This window comes from Erpetoichthys calabaricus, chromosome 17, assembly GCF_900747795.2.
Source record: "Erpetoichthys calabaricus chromosome 17, fErpCal1.3, whole genome shotgun sequence".
Lineage (NCBI taxonomy): Eukaryota > Metazoa > Chordata > Cladistia > Polypteriformes > Polypteridae > Erpetoichthys > Erpetoichthys calabaricus.
In genome coordinates, this window is record NC_041410.2 from 66,608,469 (window position 1) to 66,631,942 (window position 23,474).

General features: G+C 38.9%; 1 protein-coding gene across 1 annotated transcript in view; it reads right to left on the reverse strand.

Annotated features, from left to right (window-relative positions):
* The window catches only part of rgma (repulsive guidance molecule BMP co-receptor a), a 48,207-nt gene extending 25,533 nt beyond the window's left edge, over positions 1-22,674 (reverse strand). The window contains exons 1-2 of the mRNA XM_028823827.2: positions 21,938-22,674; positions 12,588-12,703 (exon numbers count right to left, since the gene is read on the reverse strand). Coding sequence (XP_028679660.1) covers positions 12,588-12,703; positions 21,938-21,951 — 130 coding nt within the window. The 5' untranslated portion in view covers positions 21,952-22,674. The remainder of the gene's footprint in view (positions 1-12,587; positions 12,704-21,937) is intronic.
* Positions 22,675-23,474: the final 800 nt, after the last annotated feature.

Genomic DNA, 23,474 nt, shown 5'->3' on the forward strand with positions numbered 1-23,474 from the left:
GTACAGTATAGCATATTTATGTCCTTTACCTTTTTCTGTGGCTTAGTTGTGTTTTTATGTTCTAGATTATGATTTAGCAAATGTGTTAGGATAGGTAAGTGACTTAGGCTAGGGTGTGTTTCGACTTACACCAAAATTCGGGTTACATCACTGTTGTAGGAATGCAACTGTGTCATAACCCGAGGACTCCCTGTACATGGATTCAGAAATTGGATAGAGGGATTTTAGTGACTTGAAGTATCAGTTTTGTAGCATGTTCTTTACTATCATATTAAAGAAAAAGAAATCACTTCACTCAGTCAGCTCATCCCTTAATATATTTTTGAGAGCAGTTATTGCCACTGTTTAATGAGTGTTTCAGAATTTAATTTTTCACCTAAATTCTTATCATTTTCAACATTTTTAAAAAAATTTTTTTTCACAGTTCGCTTTTAGTAGACACTTCAAACAAATCAATCCTCCTACGCTAATCCATTGTTAACATTTGCTTTAAAATCTGCCACATAAATTATTATAGTTACATGTGCTTTATTATATAAGTCGAGGGGCACTCTGTTCCACAGCAACAGCTCAATGTCATAATATCCCTGGAGGGAAAAGCTAACATAACATGTGCCTTCAGAACAGCCATGTTATCAGAAAATGAAACAGGCATATTGTTATCCTCAGCCGTGAATTCATCAGTTGTGCAAAATATACATGATTGTACCTGTGTTTTCTCTTAGCCAGAACTGGAAAATTTCACAAAGATAAGCCACCTAAGGAGGACTTGGAAGACATCATACTTACCAAATATCTTTACTGTCACACATGGAGGCACAGTGGGCCTCTTACAGGGACTGTTTTATGGATGCACTAGGGTATTTTGAGCTGATAAAACACTCAGTATCCATTTTATATCTTCTCTGGTGCAAAATTCTGATAGGGAATGTTGCCACTTCCACTCTGCTTCTTCTCTTGCACCTATACTCGCCAAGATGGATGAACGCCATCCTCTTCCTTCACAGTCTTGAGGTCATTTGACCAGTAGATGTTAGGGAAAATGACCCAGGCTACTGAGTTTTTCACTTGCATAACATTTGCAGTCTGCAACAACATTTTATTCTACTAACTTGCGTTTCACACACAGATTTTTCTTAGAGATTAAACTGAATTTGACAGCTGAAGCCCTAACGCTTCTTTGGACATACTTGTCCTTCCCTGAGACTCAATGTGGGAAACTTCAGACATCTTATCAGTTCAAAGAGCTCCAAAGTACCAGAGTGATGAGAGATCCTGGTCAACTGAAACAAGGCATTGACATAGTCTGCAGAAACAACTGGCCAAAAACAGTTGTGCACCTGGGCCAAAATAACTGAACCTGCCTTAAAAGATCTATGGAGCCTGCTGGCAGAGAAGACTACACAATTTCTACCTTTACTGATTTCATGGATAAGGGGCGATAAGAAGAAGAAAGGGGATCTGCAGCAGTACCTTTGGCTTTTATAGCCAGCCACTTAAAAGCAGGCAACAAGGCTTATTTATCACAATATCTACTGCCATGATTCATGTTTTTGTAGATGTAGTTTATGGATACACTCTGCCCCTTGAAACACTCTACAGAGAGTGTCAAGGACTACCTGAAGGATTGGTTTCCATTCCACTGATAATCATCATAAATTGATGTGGAAAAATGTCACATTTCAGTTCGCCTCTGATGCCCTCAGAGAACCATAAAGAACATCAACAGAATATCTTTCTGTTCAGTCATTCATGGACAATCTGGCGTGCTGACTGTCTCCCTGCAAAAACACCTTTTAATGTCTGAATTCTTCTGTGTGTCCCACACAAAACATCGTCAGTGCAGCACACCACACTTACCAGGTGCATACTTTGAGTAATACACCTTCTGTTCATTTGTAAACTTTTGAAAAAAACAAACTGCCTTTGCTGCTTTAGTAGCCATCAACCTTATGCTAATATCAAGCTTGCTTAACTTAACATGAATATTCGATTAAAGGTGGGTGGGTGATTGGGGTTTAGTGCTTTGCATGGGAATGAGACAGCCCCAGAACATCACCCAAATTTGCTACTTGTTAGACACTGAAATGCTAAGGTATGCATGAAGGCATATAAGCAGATTTCAGATGGTTCAAGATCACAGCAGCTACAATAAATCTCAATAGGGTTACTTCTTGTTTCAAAACATGAGGATGTTCAGACATGACACATGCAGTCGATTATTGCCTTTTCAGAAAACAATATGGAAGGACTGGTGTAGCAATGCTGTAACGGGCTCACAGCATCAACTTCTGGGAATAACTGATGTCTTTTATGGTATTACTTCTAACTTGCTTTCAATATTCATTTAGATATTAATTCTTATCTTTGTCTAATTTACAGTATATTTTGCTCTTTGACTGTTTTGCCACCATCTTCTTTGCCACCACTGGAGCAGGACTCGGCCGTCTTTCCTGGGTACATGTGCCTATGCTTTAGCATGTGACGTCATAGTGTTATCTTTTTAAGGTCAAGCCCCCTAGGCTGAACTCCTCTGAATTTAGATTCCATTGGAATTCTAATAATCAGGAGATAAATATTTCTTGGACAATAATAAAGAAGTTTAGAAATAAGCTTTTGGACTGTTGATTTATTTTGTATACACATTTTGATTAATTACATTCTTTCTTCTTTGCTACCAGCCCCTTGACTGCCTACAATGGCTGATTTGCGTAGTATTAGTCTCTTCCACTCATGCACAAGTAATATAAACCATATTTGACCATTCATGGAAAAGATGGACCAATCCAGTAATGGCAGTCTATGCAATAATTAGTACCAAAATATAAAAAAATAAATCAAAGGCCCCTTGACAAGCAAGTACTAGCAAAGAAGAGAGACCTTGTCACACCAGTGGATAATAACCACTTTTTCTCTGTGACAAAGAAGCAGTTATTACAGACATGTGAGGAAACATCACAGTAGATCACTCTATTCCAAATGCCTCAAACTAAAGGCTGTTATAAAACATTTTTGTTTCTTCAGCATTGGCCAGTCCAGATACATTAGCATAAAGCACTATCAATTCACATTAAATTAGAAAACCGGTACATGAAAATAGCACAACAGTACTAAGGAGAAGATATTAATGAGAAACAAAAAAATAAGCTACAGTGTATAGACTGCTGTAAGCTGACACTTATGCAGCCTAAAGTGGTCACCAGAGCTTAATGGGCACTCATTCTCTTGCTTTTTTGTTCCGTGGTTATAGTGAGCAATGCCCATTGTCTGACCAACATAAACTTGAGGAATAAGTCTGTGGCATTTTGGAAACCTGGTGAACCTTCCTTTCTAGGATGCCTGTTGTATAAAAGGAAGGTGATCAGAGACACCATAGGCATCTAGCAGGAAGCGTGATGTACTGATTAAGGTTTTGGACTTCAAACCCTGAGTTTGTGAGTTCCAATCCTACTACTGACACTATATGACCAGGAAAAAGTCACTTTACCTACCTTTGTTCCAACTGGAAAAACAAAACAATTGTATCTCTTAAATGTTGGATAAAGGGTTCAGACAAGTAATAAAGCAATAGATTTTCTGCTGTAGTGCAAACCTAAATGCAGAAACAGTTAAGCTGCCATCTTGTTACCACACATTTTAGGTCACTGCACTGTGAGTACTACAGGCAGCTGCTCCGTATTTTGCTTTAAATGCTTGCTGCTTACCTTACTGGATGAATAAAGTGATTAGTTAATCATCATGGTACTGTATATGCAATGCTTTATTGATGTGTAAATGACGTGTGCAAAAAGTTTAACATTTCACACTAGGCTGGAACTAACATTATGGCATCATTTTAAAGTAAGAAAAGAGAGTGTGTGAAATCTGAGTAAATGTCTGAACCAATTCATGTTGAACTTAAATCTTGTCACAAGGTATACACAGAGGCTGTATTAATGGTGCTATATGTTTTTTTTTTGCAAGGTACATAAGATATACCTGAAAAAAATTAATGTCTTTCCAGGAGCTATTCATATTTCATGTATTTTTTATTTCTCATTTCTTCAAGGTCTTAAAATTTAAGAGCCTGTGGAAGACGTAGCATTTATAATAGGAATGTTGGCTGCATACAGATAATCACTGGCCAACGGCAGTAAAAATAAGTGCCAGTCTCCTCAAATTGTTTCACATATTCTGGCACGTAATGGATTGAGTTTTACCCGAGCTTTAGTTAGTTGTGCTTTACTGCCATCCAGTTCCTTAAGAAAAAACAAGTTTTAAATGTTTAAATTTGGATGAATCGAATAAAGTGTTGCTGCACCTGTTCAGAATGTGCAGTATGGCTTACACTGACATGAATTCTGGAACGTTAAGGTAGCTGTATGACAATAAAAGTGCATTTAAGGACAGCTTCAAGAATCACAGAAAGATGTGGTTTGCTTACTAATTTGGGGGGATCCAATGCACAAACAGTGAATACAGATACTCGCTCATCTTAAGTATTACTCATTTAAAAAAAAAAAAAAAAAGTAATCTTCCAAAAGTGTTTTCAAACATTTCTGTATATTTGTGATTAAAATAATACATCTTTTTCTCTGTTACTATTTCTAACTTACTCTCTGTATTCATTCATTTTTATCTTTGTTAATTTATGATTATGGGTGTTGTGTGTGCAGGACGTCACCAGCATTACAGCAGTCACTGTGGATGAAAGCAATGCAGCTACCTAGTCTGCTACAATAATTCTTAGCAAGTGGAAGAAAGTCCAAACATCTGCTTTCCACAATCATTCCCATCCTGAATTTTTGTTCTGTTTCAAATATGGTGAGACAGGAAAGAAAAGAATGAACATACAGTATAACTGTTTCGATTAACACATTAGCAGATAAATCTATACAAACTGAAAGTGTTGACGTCATAAATAAAACCTGCTGACTTCATCCACTAGTAGACATTTCATTTTTCCTCTAACAAATCCCATGCCAATGTTTACGTGGCCAGCAGGTCTCACGATGGAAGCATGCTGATGATGTTTAGATAATCATGGTACAAAAATAAATAAATAAATAAATAAATAAAGATAAGGATGAAACAGAGTTTGTTTTCAGCACTGGTTATGTACCCATGTAATTAATTCAGCTTGAGGAAAAATATAACTAAGGACTGCTATCATTTTCTTAGGATAAGAGATGACATTTTAATTAGACACACTGATGCATTGCAGTCTCACTGTCAACATCTGCCATACATTAAAAACTATTTTGTACTCCATAAGTTTTTTATAGCTTGTTGAGAAATGCACCAAACTGGAGAAAAGGAAACATTCCTCTGTGTAGCTGTGTGTCATTTTCTGAACATGCATTAATCCAGTGCAAGGTCACACTGTACTATAATAGATTGCAAAGAAACAAACACAAAGCAGACAACCAACCCTAAACATGACACTAGTCCACTACAGAAAAAACAAAACACTTCAGCAAGTCTTTGAAAAAATGTACAAATAGAAGTAACTACGATGGGTCTCTACTGTGGCCTGGCTAATAAGGCTTCTGAATTATTATAGTTAAACTATTGATAATGTTGGGTGGCACAGTAGCACAGTGGTCAGCCCTGTTCTCCCACAGCATCTTGAATTATGCCCATGGGGAGTTTGCACATCATCTGCAAATCTGTATGGGTTCTCCTCCCACACCCCTAAAGACGTGCAAGTTAGGTTAACTGGTGATTACAATCTGGCTTAATGGACTGGTGCACAGCCCAGTGTTGCTGGGATAGGCTCTGGCCCATGTGGCCCTTTGCAGGATAATGACCCTTTTTTTTTTTAGTTCATTATTCACGATGTGCTCCTAACCTCTATCTCTCTATCTATTCACTGCTGATTGTTTTCGTTGTCTCATTGCACAGATAGATAGATAGATAGATAGATAGATAGATAGATAGATAGATAGATAGATAGATAGATAGATAGATAGATAGATAGATAGATACTTTATTAATCCCAGAGGAGCTACAGCCCCAAATTAAACAGTTCAATGAAGAATCCCATGCTGGATGAGATGCCTGTTCATCACAGTTCATAATTGTTTTCACAATGGACCTCTTTCGAGATACTAACCATTCTAACATTCTAAAAACAAAAGAACACAGTCAGGAAAAGAATGAGGATACATAAGCAGTGAAGCAGCAAGACTGCCACCTGTGCTGCAGAAAGCTTCAAGCAATCTTTATTTCATAACAGGTACATATTTAACAATGAGCACTACGAACACTTTGAACCTTCTGTTTTTGGCACACACTCTTAGGGAATTGAACTGTATCTAGGCAGGAACCAGCTTTGGATGATTGCTGAGCAGACAAGCACATTTACACACTGAGTCGATTTACAGCCTCCTAATGAACCCAAAATATATTTGGAATTTGGGAGGAAACGGAAATCCCAGGAGAAAAGCCACACTAGGAATGTGCAAACCTCATGCGATGGTAATACAGGCAGAAATGAAACCCAAGTTCTTGAAGCTGTTAGGCAGAAACCAGGACCATTTCACCACTGTGCTGTCCTATAGATGTGGCAGGACTGCGTTACTTTAAGTCATGGAAGGAGTCACAAGTATTTAAAGAAACTGGCATTTAAAGTGATTATTAGAAGTAAACTGAGACACCACAGACTGTTGTTTGAGGGGACACTAAATGGCACAGATAAACAAATTTGCAGAACTAAAAAAAAATTAGGGATAGGATGCGAGGAATAGAACTTTGTAACTATTAGTTATCTGTCTAGTCTTAAACGAATCTTAACAGGCAAGCGGAGTGATATCCAAGTAAGCAATGACTCAGGCGCTTGTCTTTTTCTAAAGTGTAGGAGCCACAGTTATTCTGGCTGGTGCCTCATAGATTCAGGTGACTGGTGTTGAATGGAGGCTCTACCACAGCCTATGGGGAATGCAAGTTACCCTCTGTTCTGAAGACACAAACAGGCGACTCTAAACTGGCCGAGTGGGACTGTGTCCTGTGATGGACTTAAACTCTCCTGTTTTGCTGTGCCCCATACTTTCCAGATGGGCTCAAAACCCTCCACCCCATCATTGAATTAAATGGATTCAAAAAATGGATGGATGAATATATTTTTCCCTAAATTATTTTTTTGTATGTTAAATCTCCTTTCTTGTTAGAATATCTGATTTGGTTATCAACTTTTCTTTATTGTCTAAATGTCACATTTTTATTTGTTTACCTAACTGTCTTTTGAACCTACTTATCTAGCATTTGTTTTATGGAGCTGGATCATATGGTGAGACAACCACATGTAGAATAAATCCAAACCTATGCTTATATTTTTGTCTCAATAGAGATTCTGAAAAGTGTGTTACTTCTTTTTCTAGTTGACCTTCCATGGAATTTTAATTTATTATTTTGTTAATTTATTTTTTCTTTTATATTTTGGTATGGGGGAAGACATAGAAGTTCAATAGGTCCAAGGCTCATATCTCATTCATTCTCCTTGAGGAGCAGGTACGTTCCCTCTATATTTGTGGTTTTAATTTCACACCAACATAGACGTACAGATTAGGTAATTGACCCCAGTGAACATCAGTAGGCTCTGAGATGGCCTGGCATCTTGCCTAAATTTTCTTATCTTGAACCCTGATTCTGTTGACCACCGGCCAACCTGAAATATTCAAAACAGGTTTGACAATTGTCTATAATATTATGTTGTGGAGGTTGATCTCACAGCTGTTGAGTTTGCTTCCCCACTTTGTTTTAGGCTACTGTGTGTGTGGAGTTTAAACAGTCGTCTTGTGACACCATGCACGTTCTTTGGGTACTTTGATTTCCTCCCACATCAAATGTTAGGATATGGGTCTAACTGCGGCATGCAATAGTTAATGCATAAGTTGCATAACTTCCACAGCATCACGAAACATCCTCCGAGTTGGATAATCCTCCTACGACCCTAAAAAAACACTGTAACTGGGCATTCAATGGGCATTTTGTGACTGACGTTGTAGGTGTCATGTGATGTTGGGGTGTTATGGGACTGACTGCATAGGCATTGTGGGCTGCAATTATACTTTGTTGTATGTTAGAAACTCTAAAGTCACCAGGGGTGAGAGTGTGAGCAGCCTTGCTGTGCGTGAGTGTGGTCAGATGTAGGCGTAGTTGGATGTCCAAGTGTTACCATATAAGATTAGCTGTTTGCTGAAGGACAAGTGATGGGGCTGCAGCAGAAGCGAGACTGTTAACATGTAACGAGATTTACCCCTGCATTCTGGTAGAGTAGAGGGTTGTGTTTGCCTCACATGGTGATGAACATTATTATTACTATTGAAGTTAATAAAATAATATCATTCAAGGGAATGTAATAATTAAATACACATTTAATGTCATACTTTTCTTTTGTGGCAATACTAACATCCCACCTGTGTCCTGCAGTGAAGAGCCCTTGAAGAACAGAGGCTATAAGACACTAACTAGGTTCTAGTTTTCAAATTGATTGCTTTAAAAAGCAATTTGACTAGACAAATGTTATTTGTCACATACAAATTATACATACAATACTATATGAAGTAAAATGCTTAGTTGCTCAACTCCAATGACTGTGCCTTTAAAAAGAATTAGCAAAGGGCACTAACAAGAATACATGACTAAAAATATCAAAAATCATTAACAGAATTTTAAATATGAGATAATAATGTAAGTGTTAATAACAGGGCATGATGTATTTCTAGATACTTTCCTTAGTCAAGATGCCGATGGATTGTGGTCAGAAGCTCCTCCTCAGTCTCTCTGTACTGGACTTTAGGCAGCGGCAGCTTTTACCTGAACGCTTGTTCGGATGGCTGGTACCACTGATAATTTTCTTTGCCCTCGTCCGACTGTTCCCACACCCCCAGATATAAAGCCTGATTCCGTCGAAATTTGAATTTCACACCACAGTTCTTCCCTAAAGAAGGTTATCGACAGGGCAGTACGATAACTGTGGTGTCGATCCTAATCTTTCAAAGTGCAGAGGAAGCTGCGAAGTGCGCCTTTTTATGAGTAGGCGACTTCATACTTGCCCACAATCTGAATCCTAAACGAGGCAGGCCGAGCTGTTAATAAACTAAATCGCAATTGAATGCAAAAAAACAAAAGAACAAAAACAACAACTTTGTCGTTGCTTAAAGAGCAAACCGGACGTTGAATAGACGTTAAAAACTCTTAGAGGCACATAAAAACTAAAGTAAAAAGTGTGACATTTCAATGTCTATATGTGAACGGATGACGGGTTTACAAGAAAAAAACGAGCAGCTGTTTAAGTGCATTTTTGTCTGCTTCTAATGTGTCAACGGTTGCATTGTGTTGCTTTCTGGTATACCAAAGGCACCACGTCTTTTAAAAGACGAATAAATAAAACTAAACGTAAACCGGTACACAGTGTGGTGCGGTGGTTAAGGCTTAGGCTCTCAATCCCTGAGGTTGTGGTTTCGAATATGACCCTGAGCAAGTCACTTAACCTGCCTGTATCTCAAACAACAATGCAAGTCGCATTGAACAAAATCGTCGGCCAAATAAATACACGTAAACCGTGGGCCACTCAATGCAGGTTTTCATCTAAATACACGCAATTACGTACCTGACCCTGTATTGGATTAAGAGGGTTTGAGAATGTTTGGTGACAAAGCGATTATGCGACACTCCAGCCCCTCAATGGCTTTCACGGCGCTACGGGTCCAAGATCAGCGAGCTTTTGTTCCATTGAAGTCTCAACAGGGGGTGCTCCGATGATTGAGCTATTCCTGTAAACTCTTTCACACCATTAGGGTCAACAGTTTCACGGCCTCATATTTACTGAAAGGACAGAGGAAGCTCAACATAGTTTGAAGACACAGACTGCCTGCCCGAGGGTACACAGCAAGTCACAAATGTCTGCAGCTAGCCAAACGTGTTAACTTCATTTATTTCTAACAGATGTTCTTAAACTGAAAGTGGCCACAGCTACTTCTCACAATCGCATACACACGTTTAATTCAATGACCAGCTTAACTCGATCCGAAGTAAACGATAAAGAACCAGAAAAAGGACCGTGCTAATGCCTGAGCACTGTAAGAGAATTCACTCATTTTTTTTCTTTCACGCACACTGCTTTCTTGCTACGCGGTTGCTGCTTTGCATACTTTCTAAACCATTTGTTGTAAAACGTGTATTAAAACAGGCAGCAGCTAATTTAAGTGAATGCCCACCAGCTAATTCAAGTGAATACCCACCAGCTTGAACGACTGAAGTGATCAGCATAGATATGTCTGAAGAAATAACGAAGTGAAACATTGACAGTACGTTAAAATCAATCAGTCTGTGTACACACAGATCTACTAAAAGTAACCGCGGCGGCATATTTTTGAACTGAAGCTGAGAAACAACATTCTCGGTGTCCATCTGATAGCATTATTGCTCAATGAATAAGAAATACCCAGTAAAAAAAACCAAAAAAAAAACCAAAGGCTTTCCGGCGACTATCCAACAGTCAAAAGGTGCTAACATAATAATAAGTTGAAAAATCGGCAGCCACTCGAGTTCTGGCTTAATCGCTTTAGAAGTTGGTACACTGGCAATGATTGGGGGTTGAGTAAACTAAAGCTTCTTGTCCAGTACAGGAGTTACAAGTATACAATTCTATATGCTTTCTTTTGATAGTCTTATAAAACACATTTTCTTACAGCTCGTTATATAACTGTATTAATACCTAATTACTAATAATAAAACCTTTATAGATGAAACAGTTTAGGGCAATAGATGCGTTAATGAACAGAAATTAGTTTTAATTGTAAATGAAGAATTGGAATTATCACAGTATGGGCAACATTTACAATGTTGTGTGAATAAAGAGAGCACCCTCCCCCCACCAAAAAAACATTAGTCGGGGCTCGAAGGAATGCAAGGAAAGGGGTGCTGCCAAAAGTATTGTGTGAAGCTGCGGGGATTCATTAGAAACAGATGACTCTTGCTCTGAAATTTACAGCTAGTCTGTTTTTCTCACTTGAGAAACCCAATGATAAAACATTTTTTTCACCCCTTTAAAAACTGTGCTAAATTATGTTTTGGAATACTTGAGCACAGCAGAAAAGGCATCTGAATGAAGTTAGTATCTATCGCAGTCTGAAATTTCAAAAAATTAATGCTATGTGTATGTAACCTTCTTCATATATATTCTAGCATCAACTAATAACGCGCAGTTTTTGATTAATTTAAAGCTTAGATGTCGTCCATTGTACATGTTATTTTCTTTATTTCCAAAAAAAAAAAAAATTATTTTTAAATTGTATAATTGATTATTCTTCGGAGTAGAATTCTTATGCTCTGTTTAGTCGTTAAATACATATTTAACGTTATTAAATGTGCGGAGAAGATTAAGCACCAACATTTTAATTCCCGACTTTATTTAAGGAGTTTACTAGCGAGCTCTTATGTGTGCGGAGTTTCTTTTGTCCGTCTTAAATTCGGACGCTTTTAAACTGCAGGATGACATTCGTGTGAAATATCAGTCAATGCTTACATTCCTTCTGTCTTTACCAATATTAATACTTGTGTTATTTTAAAGATATTTTGTCAATCCACTATTGAGATATCACGATCTTTAAAATTTCCACACATCCTACTGTAAAGCACGGCAGGCTGTAGACTACGAGACACTCTTTGTAAAAAAAAAAAAAAAAAATAATAATAATAAAAGAAGATTCAGTCTTAAAACACCGAACATTGCAGGCTTTAGCAACTGGCGGCTACACCACCTAGTCAAATTGCCATGCGGCATTCAATACGCACACACGGCGTACACTAATCAGCTTTAAGTGTTGCAAGACGAATTAGTTTTAATGAAGCAGCAGGTCGAACGAGTACGCAGTCGTCATTTTCACCACGCAAAGCATTCGGCGTCCTGTAAGTCGTCAAGTTTAAAAACACATTTTCTCTACAATTGGTGCAAAACTTTGCCCCCCAGTGCACGAGTAAAAGCCGCTAATTTTAGAACCTTGCTTAACAAGAAACGAGATTCTCATGGACTGCAGATAACAGGGTGCCAATTCAACCTAATCGCGACAATCGCATGACATAATTCTGTATAATCGTTACCCGAGGGGGTCTAGCTGAGGGGCAGCATTTCGCTGAAATGCGCTAAACAATGCATTTCTGCACGGCTCGAGTGCGATTAGCCCAAAGCACGGAACACAATAACAGAAGAATGCTCTCTTCTTCCGTAGCGCCCTGCAAAACGAAAGAGCCACCTGGAAGTCGAGCCCACGTTGGCCTTTCACGCTCAGCCCATACAGTGTGTACCCAACACCTCCGACTGGAACGGCGCGGGCTGAACACCGTGCGAGTTACGGTGGAGGGCATTACGTTACCTGGGCCGACGCGGAGAAAGAAAAATACGGGCTCGAGTCTTGATTTCAATTCTGGGAGAACCCTCCCGTAGAGACCCAATCTAGTTTTTTTAGTTTGAAACTGCTTTCCCGATCTACTTTGAATACTGTCGCCCATCAATGATCCCCTTTAAAACACCCAGCACGAGGAAATGACTAACCAGAGACGAACTAGCAAGAGGCCCCAGAAAGGACAGACTGAGGAAATCTTACCTGCTGGGAAGATGCAAGCAAACACCAAAAGGATCTCGCCGATTCCCAGGGCTGAGGGTCCCGGCCCTTTCCCCATGCCCATCCATTCAGCTCGGGGTCGCACCTCTCTCCTCTCCCTAGTGACGGCAAGAGAAGAAGAGAGGTGGGGAAAGCACAGTAAATAAAAACGAGCACATGGGAAGATCCGAAGCTGCTTGGCAAAAGTAAATCCAGCGCCGACGACGGCGACTGAAGGGCAACAGCAACGCGTCCCTTTGACTCAGGAGAAGAGAAGGGCAAAGAGATCTTTTAAAAACACATACTCAAAAAATGCACGCAAAAAAGGTGCAAGAAAGAAAGAAAGAAACAGTATCGTCTGAGACCTGTACTTCAGCTGCGAAATCTTGGAACAAAACAGAAAAAAACTGACAATCGATCTTGTACCCCGCTTGGTGTCAAAAAGGCACCTCCCTCCTCCTCCGAGTGCGCGAATGAGGAGCGACTCGGCTCTCCTGCAGCACCGTCCCGACTCGGGTTACACGGCCGACCTTGCGGAGCTGCTGCTGACACTCTAGCAGAGCAGGGTGCTCTTTCTTTCTTTCTTTCTTTCTTTCTTTCTTTCTTTCTTTCTTTCTTTCTTTCTTTCTTTCTTTCTTTTACATTGAACATTTCACAGGTAGCAAGTTTAAGCTTAAGAAAAAAAAAACATATGCAACCATTAAATATATTATTTTGCCTTAATACAATAATAACAAAACCTCCACACAAAATGGGGAAAAAGTATGCAACATAAGTAATTGTTTGGAGAGTGTACACAGCTTTTTTAAGTGAAGGGTGCGCAGGTAGTGTGGTGTAGTGGTTAAGGCTTCGGACCTCAAAATTTGATGTTGTGGGTTCAAATCCTCCTAATGACACTGTGTGGCCATGAGAAGTCACTTGACCTACCTGCACTCCAACTGGAAAACCAAAAGAAATGTAACCAATTGTATTATAAATGGTGTAAGTCACCTTGGATAAAGGTGTCAGCCAACTAAATTGATGTTGTCACAGTGGTTAGTGCTGCCGCACCAGAGTTCTCAAGTCCTTTGTTCAGATCCTTGTCCTGGCACTGCTATGTGGAGTTTGCACTTCTTCTACAGTCTGTGTCTTTCTCGACTTTCCTGCCATATTCCAAAGACACTGTAAGCCCAGTGTGAGTAATATCCTGCATTAGACTGGTGCCACCTCTACAGTAAACATCCACTCTGTCTATGACTTAGGATTCCCCCACCCCTGAAGAAGATAAGCAGACTTGAAAATGGATGGATGGTTTCATGCAAGTACACTCATAAAAACAATGGTTCTTTAATGGCATTTTATGGTTCTTTATTGGGTGTGTGGTTACTCGTAGAACCATTACTTGACAAAGTACCATTTCATTCTGGGAAAGGTTCTTTGCCTATGAAGTCACTTCTTTGTGCTTTGAAAAAACTTTCTAATATGTAGGAAAAAAAAACAACTCTTAAATCTTTAATGTATGACAGGCTACCTAGCAGGACACTAACATTAAGAAAACCTGGACTTAGTCTGTGTTACTGTACATATGCAGTGAGAGCCCCTTTAAAATAATGACAACACAATCTGTTACCATCTAGTCAAGGTTATTTACTATATGTTGCCCATTACAGGTCTAAATAAATAAAGATTCTTTAAAGCATTGTTATGTAGAACCACTCTTTATTTTTAAGAGTGTATATTGTAGGAGAGTATGGTGGTGCAGCAGCAAATAATAATAATTCATTACATTTATATAGCGCTTTTCTCAGTACTCAAAGCGCTATCCACACAGGGAGGAACCAGGATGTGAACCCACAATCTTCCACAGTCTCCTTACTGCAAAGCAGCAGCACTACCACTGCACCACCTGTGAGGACATATAGCGTTGCCACCTCCACTTTGATTTCTGTCTGGGGTGCTTTCTGTGTCGACTGTCCATCCAGGTTCCTTTACAGACTCAGGTTCAGTGTTGCCATCAAAAACCTGGGTGCAAAGTTGATTAGAACATCTAAATTGTCCCAGTGTGGTAGTTTGAGTGTTATGGCCTGGTGTTTTGCAAAAGGCTTCTTTCAGGCTTACCTGTCTTGGCAGTAAAAAGGGGTCTAGTTAACAATTTATTAGTAACAGTATATTTTTTGTTTGTTGTGAAATTAATACAAGATCCAATTTTATATACTTTCAATAATTTAGACACAATTTTACTGCAGCACATTATATGAATTAACTTCAATTTGGTCAAACTAGGATGTGTAGTAATGTTGTTTTACCCATCCAATCATCCATCAGTTTTATTTGCCTTTTTAAATTCAGTTTGGGGAAAGGTAAAGCATATTCTGGCAGTCACAAATTCAAACAATCCTAAACTGAATACCATCCTATCTGCCCATCTATGTACTAGTGTCAAGGAAGGTGGCAGCTTATCTTGGCAGTATTTTTTACAGGTAGATACCAACCCTGGGTTGCATGCCAGTTGATAACAGTACATACACTCTTAAAAATAAGAGTTCTAAAATGGCACATTACTGGGTTGTGTGGTTCCTATATGATCATTTTTGGGCAAAGGTTGAGAGCATGTGCTGATGGCACGTTACCACACCCACCACACACTTGGATTGAGACCGGAGTGCAGTGGGTGACACCTTGGCACCACACTGGAACAATGTGAGGTTTTTTTTACGGTGGCTGAATTGCCAATCCTGCCACAAACCTCCAAGTTTTCCTGCTTGCAGGGCTGGATGCAGATTAACGTCACACACAAGACAAGCAATTGCAGGTTAAGGGCCTTGCTCAAGGGCCCAAAAGAGTGGAGTAACTTCTGACGTTTACAGGATTTGACCTGACAACCTTCTGATTACTGGTGTAGATCTCTAGCCTCAGAGTTACCACTCCACACCACTTTGGCAAAAAATCATTTAATTTTGGAAAGGGTTCTTTGAATATGAAATTGATTATTTGGGTTTTGAAAAGGTTCCTAATATGTTGATAAAAGAGAAATTGTTAATGTATGGTAGGGTACCTAGCAGGACACTAATAGATCAAGAAAACATGAACTTAGCCTGTGTTACTGCATACAGTGACAGTGCTTTTAAAATCATGAACTTATTGGTATTTCACAAATCTATCATCATCCACAGTAATCATGGCTATTGAAAGAGCCTGTTATGGATCTACATAAATAAAGGTTGTTTCTGGAGCCTGTCGATGGTTCTTTTGGGAAGCGAAAATGTTTCCCCTATAAAGCTGTTCAGAAGAGCCACTCTGGTACCTTTATTTTTCAGAGTGTATTCACACACACACATCAACACTCATTTTCATTAGAACAAATTCTAGCTAATGTTACTTTTAGATTTAAAAATGACTCTTGTGTTAAGACTTTATGTATCATTTCTAACACTAGCATTACTATGAAAGGTAATGTAAACAATCCTGAATGACCCTTATTTACATAAGCGTGACTAATATCATATACAGGTACAACACGCTCTTGTCTTGCTCTGCTGATTACTGCATGCCATGTTCACTGTCATGAAATTACTTTGCATTGTTTGAGCAACACAAAAGTCATTGTTCACACAGAATAAATGCTCCATTAGATACTGCAACGGTGTGATGTTTACTTACTAAAATTTAAATGTGAATGCAAATAATGTTCTTTTTGTTATTACATATCTTTTAATGATTGTATTGGTGTACAGTTTAGAGTTAATAACTACGAACTGTCACTATTAACTTGGCACTGTGGTGTAGTAGGTAGCATCTTTATCTCATAGCATTTGATTACTTGATAAGATGCCATTTTTGTGGTGTTTTCATATTCCTCTTTTGTTGTTTGTGGGATTTGTCCTCACAGATAAAACTCTTTGTTAATTTGATTGGCAACTCACAGTTAGCTTGGTGAGACAAGTGTGTCCCGTGGTGGACTGATATGTTCATGTGTAGTTGAATTCTTGCTATTTGTCTCTTACTACCAGGACAGGCACTGGCTCTCAATGACTCTCTGCTAAAATAAGTGTCCAGACAGAATATGTATTATCAGCAACAACTTCATTATCATCCTTGTATCAACTGCATGATTACAGAGCTACAGGGGCTGGCGTGTTACTTAGCAGCTTTGTGTGCAAGGCAGGAACCATTCGCAAAAAGGATGTCAGCACATCTTGGGTCACATTTACTGGCACTGAGACAATTAGGAACTGACAAATGACCTAACCTGAGTATATCTGGAATGTGGGAGAAAAACAGTTGTATTGAGAGAAATACCATGCAGACATATAAAGAGCATGCAGAATCGACCAGGAGTTTGGAGCTGTGAGGTGACAGCAGTAACATCTGTTCTGTTCTGTTCAAGTCTAGTACAGCTTGCATATTGTAATCTTTTTAGTTAGCCAATAAAAGGAATCATTTTGCCTGACTTCTCACTACATTCATAATGGCTAACACGGTACAAAATCCTAGTACAGTACTACCAAACACAGTTAATAAATTGGATGTGTTGCAGGACTGAGAAAACCTTAAATGGTAAACATCTTAACATTCTCACTTAATTCATGACCGTGAAACCTGACAATTTTTGAATTATTTTTGTGCCTCATACACAATCTTACAATTACACTTTGCACTGTTGTATACATTTTTATTGGGAATTTTTGCAAATGAGGGCATAATGAGATTTAATATTTACCCACTACCATTTATTACATAAAAAATGGATAATGCTGTAAGACTGCAGTAATGTTTCAAAGTTTGTCAAGGCATTTTTATTTAAAATAAAACACACTACACACAATCAATAAAAATGTTACTTGGGAAGTAGCATCTCTACAACAGACACGGAGAATGCAAAGCTTTGCTTGCCTAAGTAATGCCAAAAAGTTTAAGCATACATATATAAAAAAAGACCAAGTCTATTTCAGTGCAGCGGTGTTGTAGTCTGATAATGGTCAATGGGCCATTAAATTGTAATGTTGCACTTAAAAGGTGTAGTCCCTCCTTGACCCATTTTTGTCCCGATTTTAATATTATAGCATAGAAATAAATAAATAATATAGTATGTGCATACTGACTACATTAATTTCAATAAGAAATAAAGTTGTGTGATCAAAAAACAACAAAGTTTTAAACAACTCTCAGATATACAAAAGTGTAAAATAAAAATGTATTCAATACAACAACAGAAATGTGTGTTAACTCCCAAATGAATGCTGAACTGTGATAAAGTGGAAAAATAAAGTCTGATATCATGTTTGTTCCACCAAGGAGGTACGATAAAAACCTTTCCTGCCCCACCCAAAGCATATCTGACTTTAGTCAGGCTGCGTTCCTAGCTGGCTGCAGTGTATTAGTGTACCTATATGCCATTCTGCTGTGAGAAAGGACACTTCACACACACCCACACGTACACACACCTCCTGAGCAGACCCCATAAAGAACACAACGCTTGGACTGAGAACCAGAAGGTGGGAAAGTCTAAGTCCTGACACCTTCATACACTCAGCTTGCCAGATTTTGCCCCATCAGCATCTGTGCCAGACTGCCAGTAGTGACAACTCCTCCATTAACCTAACAACTTGCGTCTCTTTACTGAGTGCAAACTTCCAGGTATGTGTCAATGAAGTGTAGAGGAACTGGAAAGTTTTAACAAATAAATACTGTGGGGAAGCATCAAAATCTGACATATCTTTGCATTTGTCTCCTTTTTGTGTGTCATTGTTGCTATGTAGATTTGGTGTATTGTTAAATTACCTTATAATTCAACATTACTTTGTTTGCAATGAAGCTTGTAAACATGCAAATCATAAAATATACCACATAAAATAAAGCTAAATTGATGTAACTCTTTTATAGCAGAGACTAGTAAATTAAGATTGTGACGAAAAGGAAGAAGTACAGTACGTGTCACTATTCAGAATGAGGGGACTGAGAATAAATCCCATTTGTACTCTTTTTTTTAAAATATATGATATGATAAAAATACCATATATATTATATATATATATATATATATATATATATATATATATATATATATATATATATATATATATAAAATATGTTATATAGATTACAGGAGCAATATAGTAGGTTCACTACTCTGAAATAGATAGATAGATAGATAGATAGATAGATAGATAGATAGATAGATAGATAGATAGATAGATACTTTATTAATCCCAAAGGGGAAATTCACATACTAATGTCCAAACTGTTCCTTTTTTGTTTTGATTCACTACACTGTCCAGGAAAAAACTAAATGACGTTCAGGTTAGAAATTTCACAGTTTTTTTCTGTCATTAACATGAATGTTTAAAATATTAGATCATGTAAAACAATAAAAGTGTATATTATTGGATTTGGCTTGTTTCATTTTTTTAAGTACACCAATGGAAATGAGAAATCTGTTAATTTGACTGGAGAAAATTCTATTGATAGACTAAAATTATATAACATACACGCAAACGCTCATAGAAAGTCTCAGCTTCTGGGCATTACAAATTGCTGGAGACGTTAATCAAACTGCATTTTTATTCTTTGCACTATACAGCTGTTTATGGTGAATTAACATCCAATCCAGCTAGCAGTGTGGCATAGTGGTTAAATCTATGGATTTCAAACCCTGAGGTTCAATTCCTATTACAGACACTGTGTGACCCTGAGCAACTCACTTCACCTGCCTGTGCTCCACATGAAAAAACAAAAGAAATGAGACCAACTGTATCTGAAATGTCACAAGTTGTCTTGGTTAAAGACGTCAGACAAATAATAATATATGAAACACAACAAAGATTAAGTAATTTGCCAAGCATCCACTCTTCCTCGGTTATAAAACTTGTGATATTAAATTTCCTGAATGATGTCTTCTGTGTGGAGTTCGAATATTCTTAGCGGTTTGTCCTCTTAACTGGCAACTGCAGTCCGGCTGTGCTTGAGTTAGTGCGCTTGGGGACTGAGCATTGCAGTGGACGGGCATTACATTCACGGCTAGATTTTAAATTTGAATCCACTCTGGCTCAGATAAGCCCTGATCCAATGCAAAACTATACTGACAAAATAAGGTTAAAGCCAGTACAAACCATTTACTGAGGCAGACAACTGTTTACGTTTTTCATATACACGACATTCTCAAATTAACATAAGCAACAGCGACTTGCCGTACTGTCTCACACCTCGTGGAGACTATACCTTCCGACCTCAGCTCCGTCACGGAATCTGCACCTTTCTCCCCGTGTCTTTATTTTCCTGTCCCATTACACAAAGTTCTGTGACATGTTGATTGTTTTTTAAAAGACAATGAGCGAGTGTACTCTGCGATGGACTGGCGCTTCGACACAGATCGGCGCTGCCTTGTGACTAATGCTGCCGGGATATACAGTACTCCCAACACATTGGGATCCTTACTTGATTTATTAGACAACTTCAAAATTTCGATAGAGGGACCAATTTGAAATTCTGACTGGACTTTTTTAGCGGTCAAGCCCCCGAACATTCCACTTTATATGTCGGCAAGAAGATCAAAGATTTTGAACAGCAGACACTTGGACTAAATCGGGCATTATTACAGCAATGCTTCGTGAGATAGTTAATAAATTACTCTCGTCTAGAAACTGTTCTTTTCCCAGGCGTGCTTAAGTCCCTAAGGAAAATCAGGACAAAACTGCTTCCCATGCAAAACTGGTCCTTGCAGCTGGATGCCAAATGAACGCACCTGCGCGGTAGGGGCGTGTGAACCAGAATTAGTCGCGGGTGGCTGCCCGCCCGCCTTCTTCACATCATGCCAGGTTTTAGCGCCCACGGTAAGGTAAAGCCAATTCACTCCACTTGTTAGGGCGCTGGCTGAGGGACGTGTGAAGCTTATTGAAAGATAACACAAAGACATTTTATCAGACAACAGACATCCTGCCCAGTTTTGTTCAGTAGGTGGCGCTTTTGGTATCCGCAGTTAAATAAAGATTACCCCTGTATTTCAAAAATCGTGAAACTCAACACCATGACAAATACACATGGCATTCTGCAGCGGAGCGACTTGAGCTCACATTAAAATCTCAATTTGGGGAAATTGATTCTACCTCAGAGCAATTGTATCGCAATTACGACAACAATTCCAACCGGATCAAAACACTTTTAGAGTTTAATCTGTTGCATTGTAACCGCAAAGAAGCAATTTATGCACTAAATCGTCACGTTATTACACTTGCAATTAGAAGAAAGACACGAGAATGTCGCTAAAATATCATGAACGTCTATCGGAAGAGTAGCAATGCATGCTTTAGAATTGAAACACAATGGCTAGTGACCTGACATAAATTATCCGCAGCTTGCTTGAATTTCTCACGCGGTGAAGAATTTATTTCATGGCGATCGTGTTCGACAAAACGTAAAGTGGACCATCTGTGATTGTTGTAGTGTGAGAGGGAAAAAAACGTGTCTAGTGTATTTCTTTAATTGTAATTGTTGCCAGCAAAACTGTCTTTTGCGATATTAAATAAACTGAACAACTGCCTTCCCTTAAGAGAATTATGAATTTGTCTACTGCAATATTAACCCCTGCTCAACTTTTTTCAGTTATATATTTTTTCTATGGTGCAGATATAAAAATGACATACCACAGATTAAAATCTAACTAAATTAAACGTACAAATGCATTGACATTGAATACTGTGAAATATTTACGTACGTGCAAATAAATGTCACCCAGTGCTAACCCTAAACTATAAATTGACAACTCAAATGATTTCCGCAAGGTTTTTTTTTTAATTTACAGTTTTGCCCTTTTTTATTCGTTTATGCAAGTTGTGTATACGTGCGAGGCTGTTAATACTCGTTCGGCACTTCGTAACGTTTGGATTTAATCGGTTAAAAAGTTAAAGGTCTTATTCTTAATGGGCAATTACATGTTATGTGTAAAGCAAACCGAGTGTTCGCGACTATATTAATCACATACAAATTTCACTTAACATGTCACCATTAATTATTAGATTTCTTTCCAGAGCTTGCAATACCCTTATTTATCATGCACGATTATCTGTAAGGATAATCTGTAATTACACATTTCGTTCTAAACGGCCTGTAGTGACGCCTGCGTTCGCCGAGGAATCCCAGCAAGATAGTGGAGACGTCGTTTATTTATAGAAAACGTATAGTACCAATCTATAAGGAATAGGGTCACAGTAAAATAACTGTACAAAGTCAACGTGGAACTTTCAAACCTGAGCACACAAGGTGGAATGAAAACGGACCAAGTTGTGCCTCTTTCCCCTCCCACACACACAAGCACACATAGCGGAGCTCGTCTCGCCCGCATCGGTGCGCTCACTGACTGGTACCTCCTGTGCGCTTACCTTGGCGGCTGCATGGGGCTCTCCACTCCCGCTGCGCTCTGAGCTCAGCTGCTTACGCGATTTAGGGTGGGTGTAGTCCAATCGGACCCTCATACACCAGGGCAGACAGAAAAGGAAAAAGAATGACAGATGCCCGGCAAAGCTGTGATATTCCAGAGCCCAAGCGTAAAAGTGCACTTCTTCATCTAGGTGTAAAATACCGGCCACTTCGTGGCATTTCTCGGCCACAGCAATGTCTCTTCAGCTATGTGTGAAATTAAAGTGGTTTCCCAGATCAGTCTCAGTTACGCGAGATGTTGGAACACGACAGGACTGTCAGCTCTGATCTGTTGCACTGACAGAGCAAATCGCGGGGTCCCAGCTGCCCAAAAAACAAACAGCAGGCACAACTGCGCAACTCATTCAGCCCACGTTGCCGCCTCGTTCGTGATGTGCAGCGGTGCGGCGTGATTTTAATGAGTAAATCGTCAGCTTTCCAATCATGTTGCTGTGCATGTTACATGCCGAGAATGAGCCTGGTAAAGCTGGCCGCGGAGCGCTCTCTCACTCTCAGTTTTTCTCTCTCACTCCATTTGTGTCATAAGCGACCCGCTTAGGCAGTGAAAGGGGTACTTAAAATGCAAAGTTTAAGGCGAGGTGTAACCGCGCTGCTCTCTCATCATTTGCAGCACAATAGTAAAAGCGCCGAATGCTAAGCTGCGGGGGTACGCGATGACTGGCAGCCCCCTGGGATAGGGAGAAAAGTGCAAACCTGATGCGCGGCTACCGACTTAGTGTCTTTAAGAATATTCATAGCGGGGCACGACTAAACACCTCCGTTTAATCGTATGGCGCGAGAATTTAGGAAAAGAGAGAGAAAAAAATAGAGTACAGAACAGCTATCTGCACCTAGACCGTTTATGTATGATCGTTGGAAAGATTGCTCAGGAAGTGGTTAAAGAATGAGGAGAATACAGCAGCTAATCGTATATACGGACTTAATTATGCGTTAAAACAAAATTGCACGCAAGTAGGATTTCCTTTTAATTTGCTACACTCAAAAGCAGATTTGTGAAACAAAGTGATTTTAATTTGAGTAGTTTTAAGTTCAGCGCAAACAAAAACGACTTGTGTAAGAAATAATGATCGCAGAACCTCAGCGTCTGCACTCTTAAAAATGAAGGTGCCAAAGTGGTTCTTCAGAGTGACGCCATAGGAAATGCAGTTTTTTGGTTCCTAAAAGAACATCCACATGAAGGATTCGTAACCGGTTTCATAAATATACATGAGTGTAAAATATCAATTGGTTCATGATTTTAAATGACCCTCTCTGCATACAATTGCACAGGCTAAGGTCAAATTTTCCTGATCTGCCAGTGTCCACCTAGGTATACATTTAAGATTTCTGTTTTGTCCATATGTTAGAGACCTTTTCAACCCACTCACCCCCAAAAAAGCAATTTCATATTCAAAGAACCCTTCCTAAAATGAAATGGTTCTTTGCCCAGCAATGATTCTTTAAAGGAAACACACAACCCAGTAAAGTGCTATTTTAGAA